At 37.2% G+C, this 10738-nt stretch overlaps 1 protein-coding gene across 1 annotated transcript; it reads left to right on the top strand.

The window, feature by feature from the left end:
• The first annotated feature begins 317 nt into the window (after window positions 1–317).
• On the top strand, window positions 318–10532 carry LOC118752011. The gene is made up of 4 exons (XM_036486835.1): window positions 318–467; window positions 8865–9429; window positions 9836–10332; window positions 10391–10532. Exons 1-4 carry the CDS (start codon window positions 318–320, stop codon window positions 10397–10399), a joined length of 1221 nt encoding a protein of 406 aa, XP_036342728.1. The 3' UTR covers window positions 10400–10532.
• The last annotated feature ends 206 nt before the right edge of the window (window positions 10533–10738 follow it).

The raw sequence follows: 10738 nt of genomic DNA, 5'->3' as shown, positions 1-10738 counted from the left end.
ACTTACCGTCAAGCAGAGATTTTTTTTCTAAATGTACTGACAACTATGTATTTTCTCCTCTGTAACTCTTCAAACTTTTTAATTCAACCCATCTTTAGCTATACCCGATAAATAGATAACGAAATCTAGTCAAGAATTATATTCTCTTCACCATATATTCAGTTATAAAAGAAAAATATGCGTTTTTAAAATTCGACTTTTGGCCGCCTAAATCGGCCAAATACCCCTCTGTGCGGTGTAAACGAGGTGCCATTCATGCAGTTGGAAATATCGCTCATTCTTTGTTTGGAGTACTGGACGCAGAATATGCAGAACAAATGTCCAAAACAATCACACACGTTAAGGAAAATGAACTACATCTGCAGCACCTGATCAGAAATCAAACATCCATTGTGGACTCAACCATCAACATTTTGAAGCAGGATCATAAAGCGGTCAAGAGGAAGTTCGACATCATTGATCAACAAGTCAGTCAAATATTCCAGAGGATCAGCAACGACACGCATGAGATATACCAAGAAAAATTGTTTCGAATCTTTTCCTCGTTATCCATCCAACTCACACTTATGGCAGCCAATTTGCAAAGAATGCAATCTGCAATATTAGCCGTTCTAATAGATACTCATCACGGAAAAATAAGTCCTCTTCTGCTGACGCCCAGCCAATTGCAAGACGAAGTGAACAAAATTAAGCTTCACTTACTTCAGGAACTGCCTGTAAACCAATAAGACTTACTCCAGCTATACCAACTCATGACGGTTAAGGGAGGACTTACAGAAAAGCATGTTGTATTTAGCATCACACTGCCTCTGGTAGAGCATGGTCGATACGACTTATTCAATCTGCTACCAATTCCTACTTGGACTAATGGGACTATGATTGAAATAGGTTCGTGTGCTGCAGTTTTGGCAATAAATACACGGTCAATATTTCCCTCTGAGCATCTCAGAATTTCAATCTTGTGTGGATATTAAAAATGGAAATTACATCTGTTCTAAAATTCAAATTCGTTATAGTCACGGTTCATCTAAATGCGCATGTGAAGTTAATTTATTCAACAACAACACCCAGTCAAGTTGTCAACTGCGAAAAACACCAAACGATGTTGCATAAAAATCAATGGATTTATGCCACTTCAGTTTCATCTCGTGCGACAGTAGTATGTGGAAAAGAAATCATTCAGGTGATTCTAAAAGGATCAGGACTGTTATCACTCTAACCAGACTGCATACTCAAACATAATTTTATATTAGTTTAAGCAGATCAGTTGATATCGACGAGTCTTTGCTCGTCCTACATTAGCCTGGGAGAAATTTCCGAAGTAGCTGCAGCAGAACATATAAAGCCTCTTCTTCAATCACGGGATGATGAGAAATACATAACACAAATACAAAACCTCACATCCTTACAATCATCATTGGCCAATCAACGCATAATAGAACTCTCAAACAAACTTGAAGCACAAAATGCGCACCACAAGGCAGTGTATCCAGCCTTGATTACAGTTTTGTGCCTTTTGGTGTTCATGCTAGTCAAAAGAAAATTTAAAACAGCCAAACAGGAAACATTGCACGCATCCACGACTGCGACCACATCCAGTCAAAATTAAAAACCCACACCTGCGCCTCGACATTCTCAAGGAAGTTTGGACGTTTACGATAAACATTTAGGACAGAACCTGCCAAGGAATTCGTGCTGCGCTCACCGGGGGGAGGATGTTATTTAATAAGAAAAGTCGACATATTAATATTGCATTGACTTTATTCAACAGGGTATTAATTTTCGCTTGCATTATTTTATGCGTAGCTTGCACTTTATGCCTTTTAGTGTATTATTATAGCCAAATAATTTGGCATGTGTCAAGTTACATATAAGACATTGTTGATTAATGCACGCAAATGAAAGTAGACGCAAACTGTGGAATATGCATATGTCAACAAAAACGTGAGAATAAAGGAGTTGCATTAATTATTCTTATGTAAACCACGACGTGGGAATAAAACCTTTACAATAATTTTGCTTACGATCTAAAGTTTTGATGGCCTTATTATTTAGCTACGTGAGCATTTAGTTTGTATAAAAACGTAATCATTAATTCAATAAAGATCACTTGAAAGCAATCAAGCAAACAACAGTGTTCGAACTTGGCGTAATCGCTACTATTCTGAACAGAGGTCTTTTAGATATTCCTCCTTCCATCGATTTGTGAGTGATAGGGATTGCGTTTCTGGCTCGGGTATGGCCAGAAGTGGAGCTCCTCTGATAAAATGCCCAGGGGTGAGGGCTGTGAAATCGGAGGGATCTTGCGAGATGGTATTGAGAGACCGTGAGTTGAGAACGGTTTCAATTCGAGCTAATAGAGTGGTGAACTCTTCATAAGTAAATTTGTAATTACCAGCGATTTTCTTGAAATGGGCTTTAAAGCTTTTTACGGCGGATTCCCAGAGTCCCCCCAGAGTCCCCGCAAAGGGGGGAACAAATTGCAAATTATATCCTTGGGGTGCATATTTCTTAATGATTTCAGGCGAGACCTCGTTAATAAATTCGATAAATTGCTTTTCAGTGGCCCTTTGGGCTCCGACGAATGTTTTGCTTTTGTCGCTTATGATTTTTGAGGGAAATCCACGCCTTCCGACAAAGCAGGCAAATGCCGTTAGAAAAGCTGCAGTTGTCAGATCTGAACATAACTTAAGGTTTCCGCTTTTGTCGAAAAACATAAGAAAACGGCCACATAGCCCTTCGTAAAGGTAGAAGACCTTAACATAGAGGCCTTTATCTGGAAAGGCCCCGCAAAGTCAACACCCATGATGGTGAATGGCAAAGAGAATATGCAGTGTTCAGTTGGTAAAGCTGCCATGATCTGCGTGCGCATTTTCTGCTTATGTAGAGCGCAGACTTAACACAGGAAAATACATTTCTTTCATCATATCGCAAACGTCAAGCTGTGAATTTCTACTTATTTGTGCCTTGATTGGTCTTTGTATTTTGCAAAGTTTATTGTGCTAATTTTGAGTAAAAGTTGCTATAAAAAGTGCCTACGAGCATCTTAGTGTGATAATAACCGAAGCTAAGTGAAAGTTTTGTGATTTTAGTGGTTTTTATTAAATTTGACTAAATTTCACTAGCTTACATCTAATCTTGCCGAGTCATTTGTTGTTATCATTGTTGTTGTTATTCCTTTGTAGTTAACTGAGATCGTTTCTATTTTTGCACATTTCTTTTTGCTCTTTTTGTTTACTTCGTTTGCGCTGCGTTTATTAAGTGTCACATTACAGTGATACTCAAACTGTTCGCTACATATATTTTTAAGCTAAATACATCAGCTCCTGAATTGTTGTGTGTGTTGTGTTAAACTTATTTTGCTTGTCTTTTTATTAACATAAGTGTTATTAAATCTTTCAATATGAAGTGTGATCTTGATAACTGCCAAATCAGAAGCGAATCTGAACGCTACTTATCGTGCTGGCTCTGTGATGGTATTTGCCATCTAAAATGTGCTGGTTTGACAGGAAGAATTCTGGACGCTATTAATGATGGCAAAGGTCTTCGCTGGTCTTGCTTAAAGTGCAGGTCAACCGAAGTTGATCTCTTTAAGTTGTTTAGGCAAACCAGAAATGGGTTTTCAGAGGTAGGGAGAGAGTTGTCGGTACTGACCGAAAAAATTTAAACCTTACGAAAATGTATTTAAAGCTTTTAAATGCTTAGATACTGTACAATCTATGAAGGACATTCGTGTGTCAAAACGTAAGCGTCTTCATAGTCCGCCTAATGAAAGGACCGTTCCACGTCAGAACACTCTTCCGAATGACTTAATTAACCTTTCTTCTCCATGTCCACAGACAACGGAGTTATCTTCCTCAAAAGAAAGTATATCAAAGTCTGCTTCTAATAATAACGACCCTGCAGTATCTTCCCCGTCCCCCGTTGAAGTTGTGGCACCGCCATCCAATCTTCCAACGCTTACTCTACCCTCAACTAGTAACTCAGTTACTCAACCCCGTCCGCCGGTAATCCAGTCTGATACTAGGAGACTGGTTGTGGTTCCCCCAAGGAAGTCTATATTTGTATCTAGATTTTCGAGGGATACTTCCGAGGACGATATAAAGTTTTACATCTCGTCCAAAGTTAAAACTGTCAACTTAAGTGTCAGAAAATTTAATTTTAAATATGAAAGAAATATTTCTTCATTTAAAATAGACGTAAATTTAGAAAATTTTGGCATGCTGCTTAGTAGTTCTTTTTGGCCCTCCGGAGCTTTCGTTCGTGAATTTGAGTATAGGCCCAACAAAAATAATAATTTAGCAAATATTCCCCGTCAGAATACAGAACCAAAAAAACTGATTACTAAATCTGCTTTAAGTATTTATTATCAAAACATAAGAGGCATAAATACTAAATTAACGAATTTATATCTTAATGGCCTTGAATGCAATTATAATATAATTTCTTTGACTGAGACTTGGCTCAAACCTCACACTTTTAATTCAGAGATTCTTTCAAATAATTATCATATCTACAGAAAAGATCGGGAGGACAGAGTCGGCGGTGGCGTACTCTTTGCCGTAGACTCTTCAATACCATCTGAAGAAGTTCCACACATCGAATCTGCAGAATTCAAATGCATTCGTGTTCAGGTTGGAAGGGGATTTACTTACTTAGCTCTATGCTATATTCCTCCCCGATCTGACTTATCAGTGTATTCACAACATGTATCTTTACTGAAATCAATTAATTCAATGATTAAACCCTCTGATTCATTGATTGTGTTGGGTGACTTTAATTTACCAAATGTATCATGGAACATCATTGACAATGATATTGTACCTTTCTCGTCTAGCGCTTGCAACAACGTATTTCTAGAGGAGATGGCTAAACTCTGCCTGAATCAAGTTAATGTACTTCGCAATAAGTTTGGCAAAGTATTAGATCTTGTTTATGTTGATGATGCATCTAAGTCGGCTGTAAATAAATGTGACCCACTAGTTTTGCCCGAAGATGTCTACCACCCTGCTATTGAGATATATTACGAAATTATAAACGATGGTCAAAATTGCGATGTCCAAACATACGAGCCAAATATTCGCTTTGATTTTTCGCAGGCCAACTTTAAAAAACTGAATAAAGAATTGTCTAAATTGTCGTGGCCTATATACAAAGAAAAAGTTGAGCAAAGCGTTGCACATTTTAATTTTACTGTACATAGATTATTTGAAAAGTATGTGCGTAAACGCATGTGTGTTCCTGTAGAACAAACACAGTTATGGTTCACTAAAGAACTGAGAAACTTGAAAAACAGAAAGTCACGTTATTTTAGATTACACAAAAAAAAAACCGGCTTACACTCATACTATGTAAAATACTCACTTTTGCATCACAAGTTCTTTGAATTAAACAAAAAGTGTTATAAAGATTACTTGTGTAAAGTCAAACGACGTATAATATATAACCCCAAATCATTTTATGATTTCGTAAACTCCAAGCGAAATGTACGTGGGTTTCCTTCCGCCATGAAGTATCAAAATACCGTCTCTGGTGATAATCAAACAATTTCTAACATGTTCGCTCAGTTTTTTAAATCCAATTATTCCACTAACTCCCAAGCATACTTTGACTATCCTTTTAAACTAAGTCCAATTAACTCAATACATAACCCTATAATATCTCCCGATGATGTTTTAGTTTATCTGAAGTCCTTAAAGCAGTCTTTTAGTTATGGTCCTGACCAGATCCCCACTTGTTTTCTTAGAAATTGTGCTGATTATCTCTATGAGCCGTTAACAGCCTTATTTAATTTGTCTCTTAAAGAGGGCGTATTTCCAACTGTATGGAAGGAATCGTTCATAACCCCCTTACATAAAAGCGGTAGCAGGTCTTCAGTGGAGAACTACCGGGGCATAGCTAAGCTTTCTGCAATTCCTAAATTATTTGAAGCAATTATAACAAATCGGTTGACGCATTCTATCACTTCAAGCATTTCATACAGTCAACATGGATTTTGCAAGGGCAAATCAACTTCTACAAATTTACTTGAATTAACATCCTATATCTCAAAAGCATTTAGTGTGAGCAAAACTGTTGATGTTATATATACTGATTTCAGTAACGCATTTAACAAAGTGTGCCACTCGTTGCTCATCTATAAACTTGATCTTCTTGGTCTTGCACCTAATTTTCTACGTTGGATCTCTTCATACCTCTATGATAGATCACAAAGGGTATTGTTTAAAAATACTATCTCTGACGTCATTGATGTTACTTCAGGAGTCCCTCAGGGTAGCCACCTAGGCCCGATTCTGTTCTTGCTTTTTATAAACGATATTTCTACAGATATAAAATTCTCCAAAATTTTAATGTATGCAGATGATGTAAAACTTTATAAATGGTACGTTTCAATTGAAGAAAGGTCTTTGCTACAATCGGACTTAAACAGCATGGCTTACTGGTGTAAAGTAAATCTTATGCCTCTAAATATGGGGATTTTTCGGGTATTATTATTGGGTGCCGCTCGTTATAACTCAAACTGGAGTTTGCCAGACGTCCATTGGCGCGTAGCAGTCCTTCGAGTCTAGGAATGGACTAATAACTAAGAGTGGGCTCTTTTTATATATTGGCTTTGATACCATCAAAGGTGCTATTTCCCGGTCATAATAGCGGGTCTGAGTAGACATAATCAGAACGATTTTAGCCCGTTGTAGATCTTGGTGTGCTAGTGCATGATGCGGGGGGTTACGCGCTCCTTTAACTTTATTTTTGAGGCGATTTATGAACTGAAACAAATAAGCTATTACTGTGAGGACTTGCGGGAATGATGAAAATCGCTCAAGGATGTCAGTATCATCCAATACGGCATGAAAGTTTTTAATTTTTCGACTTTCGGGGGGTATTATGTTGCGTACATCTTGTGGCAAGATCGGCGGGGTTATCAACATTGGCTACATGTCGCCCATGTTGCTGACCCAACTAAGTCAATTATTTGGGCTGTGCGGTTTGACACATATGTCTTCCACGTATGGGGTGGTTTTTCTTACCAAGCTAAGACTATTTCAGGGACAGCCCATAGGTATAATTTGCGATTGTTCCGGCTTAAGTGGGTTTGAACAGTGGAGGCTAGTTTTGCAAGGAGAAGCGCCCCGCATAATTGAAGCCGTGGTAGGCTTACGGTATTTAGCGGAGCCACTTTGCCTTTCGCTACTAGCAAGTGGCTTGTTGTTTTGCCATCTTGTTGGGTGCCCACATATATAGTAGCGCAGTATGTCTTTTCAGAGGCATCGCAGAAGCCGTGAAGTTCGGATTGATGTTCGGGGGAGTAGTTTACCCATCGAGGGATTTATATTTCCGAAATAGTGTTCAGATTGTTGCCAACTGGGACCATTTTATCAAGCGTAGTGGTTTAACTTGTTTATCCCAATCTGTTCCGTCTTGAATGAGTATCTTTGCTTGGATCATAATTGGTGCAAGCCAACCTGCGGGGTCAAAAAGGACATAAATGTGAATTGTTTACTGCTGTTTCTTTTGATTCTACTTTGTTAAGCAAGTAAGCATAAATATAAGGCGTTAAATATTTTGCCGCAAAATTTTTGTTTCGGTGTTTTTGTTTGGAATTTAGGTTTTTTTCTGCCTCGTTTGTTCATGCAATCCTGCTTTTGCTTGGCATATCTATAAGCAGAAGGGGTATTGCTGGCCAAATCTCGCACGTAAATACTTGAGCTAGTTATTTTTTTTTAGGCTTTGGTTTGTGTTTATGAACCTTTAGTTTGTAAATAAATATACATACATACGTTAATATTTGCACGCGTATGTATGTAAGTGCTAAAAGTTTTTATTATATATATTTTTTATTTCTTGTTCTTTAAGAATTTCTTTTATTGTAAAAACAAGTACTTAAATACATATGTTTTCCTCAATTCGGGCCTCCGTTAATTAGTTGTTTAATTTATTTTTATTTTTTTTTTTTTTTTTAATAAAGTACAGTATTTTTTTTAGTAAATTTTCAGCAATACATATATGTAAATGCTAGATGTGTGGCAGCTTTATAAATTTCTTATGTAATATTTATGATATGTTAACTAAATGGCATCTCTGTATTGACATATTTAAAAATAAGTTTATGTGGCAACACTATCTGCGGCGATATTGCGGCCATGTTGCCTAGGAGGCAGTTGAATAAAACACGTAAAGACGAGTACAAGCATTTGTCGTGTGTGAGTTTTATTGTTTAAAGTATCAGAAGAGGTTTTCACCCAAAATGCCTTCAAGTGAAGAATTAAGTAAATTGTACACTGTTGAGCAACTAAAATCATGTGGGGTGTTCACAGTTCGTCTCCATATTGTGTCTGAAAATGTAAACGTCTACATTTTGAGACATCTTTAGCATCAAACTGTGAGCACCCCTTTCTAGCAGTCGTCGCAAAATCGTCTCAAAACTTTGCTGGTGTTGCCAGACATTTCTTCTTTGCGTGCTTTTTTATATGTCGCCTTTCGATTTTGTTTCTGAAAAATTGTAATTATTTAACTTAATTACCAATTCCTAATATTTGTTATTTCTTTTCCTTGACTTATTTCTTTTCATCAGAAATTGCGCTCAAATTAAATGCAAATATAGAAAACGTGCCCAATAAATAAAAAAAATGCGATTAGTATTGCCATAATGCAACCCTGCTGCGAGGTTGCAAAATGTAGACGCGTAAAAAACATACCTTTGAGTGTGACAAAATGTAGACGGCGTCGTTTTCCAATTTTGTATGGGAAACAACAACACCACAGATTTTACGGTTAGAAAACGTCTTAAAATGTAGACGTCTACATTTTGAGACACTATTTGGAACGAACTGTGAACACCCCAATGGTTGCGTTCGCTCGGACAGAAAACATCAGGTAATAAAGCCGAATTAATTATTCGCTTAAAAGAAATCCCTGAGGAGCGTCGTGGAAATTTTCAAAATTCGGCAGTTGACGCTGACGCTACGCAAGACGACAACGGAGACAAGGGGCAAGCCAGTGGAATCAACGAAGGAGCGAGCAGTGCAGACATCGTTAATAAGTGTGGTGTAATTTTACCGAAAAACGACGACGCAAATAATCAAACGAGTGCTGCAACTAAAGAAAAAGAGAGTCATGCAATAGCAAGTGATGAAAAAGAGAGTGATGCAAATGAGTGGCGACTCTTAAAATATGAGTTAGAATTGCTGAAGCGTGAATGTGAACTACAAAAGAGAGAAAATGAAATGCTAAAGAAAGAAAAAGACCAGTTGAGAAATGGTGGTGATCAAGACAAAAATATTTCCAATAAGCAAAAGTTAGCAGACGTTAAAGAACTTATCTCCGAATTTTCTGGTAGCGGCGAGTGCTTTAAGTTGTGGCAAACACAATTGCAAAATATTCAAAGTGCTTATAACCTTGACGACAACAACATGAGAGCACTAATTGCAAGTAGATTAAAAGGCAACGCGTTAAAGTGGTTGCACTCTCGTGCTGATTTAATCACAATAGGGCTATTCGCGATTCGGTGCATAAGAGCTGACAAATTTATGCAATTGCAGAAATATGCCATGGATTGTGAGCGACCTTTATTAAACTGTCATGGTAAAACTTTTTTAATCAGTTGATAGAAATGTCAACCAGAGTTGCAATGCGTAGCATTTTTATGCTATGGATTTTCGGTATTGCAAATTTGTCAAGCCATGACAAATGCAAATGCGTGTATTTTGTTTGTGTATTGCAAATAATGTGCAATACAAATTTGCAATGCAATGATGCTAGGCCATTTGCACCGGATCGCGAATAGCCCTATTGCCTATCGACAAATTCTTATTGGAAATGAGCTCTCTATTCGAAGAAAAAGCAAGCAAGTTGATGTTAAAGAGAAAGCTTGAAGCCAGACGGTGGTTGATTTCTGAATCGTTTGAAGAATATTTTCACGCAAAACTGATTTTAGCAAATAAAATTCTAATTGGAGAAGATGAGTTGGTTGAGTATTTAGTTGAAGGAATACCAGACCACGGATTACGTTCGCAAGCTAAAATGCAACGATTTCGCGACAAATACGAGCTACTAGAAGCATTCAGAACAATTCAATTGCCAAAATTTTCATCAAGAAAAATCACAGCAGACACTCAACGTGAGCAGCCAAATAGCGAGCAACAAGTAGCCAGAGCCAGCAGGTGCTACAACTGCAACTCAGTTGGACATTTAGCAAATGAGTGCCGCAAATCCAAGCGAGAGTTGTGTGCTTGCCATGTATGTGCAGTAGTTGGGCATTATGCAGCAAATTGTCCACAAAGGAAAATCCGCCCTGTTCATTATGTCAGCGATTTGATGGAGGATGACGAATTTGTAAGATCTATAACTTATGTATTTGTAAATTCTAAACTTTATTATAAAACTTTATTAGGTTCATTAATTGATACGGGAAGTCCCATTAGCCTTGTTCGCCAACAGTTCGTACCAGATATATTAATAAATAAAAAAAACAATGTGTTTTTAAAATATAGTAGCATAAATAAAAGCCCATTATCTATTATCGGAAATGTAAACGGTTTTGTGTTTTTTGAAAATAAAAAGATTGAATTAACAATTTTCGTTGTAACAAATGAAACAATGAGTTATCCAATAATTTTAGGTAGAGACTTTTTAGGTAAGTCAAATCTAAAATTAGAATGTAAAACAAATGTTTCAAAACACAAAGTTGAAAGTGATACATATGATGAAGAGTGTCAAAGGTTAATGAAAATTGAATCTG

This window comes from Rhagoletis pomonella, unplaced genomic scaffold (genome assembly GCF_013731165.1).
Source record: "Rhagoletis pomonella isolate Grant_MI unplaced genomic scaffold, Rhpom_1.0 Rhpom_scaffold_01159, whole genome shotgun sequence".
Lineage (NCBI taxonomy): Eukaryota > Metazoa > Arthropoda > Insecta > Diptera > Tephritidae > Rhagoletis > Rhagoletis pomonella.
The sequence above is the reverse complement of the archived record's forward strand: the minus strand, read 5'-3'. Positions and strand labels throughout refer to the sequence as shown.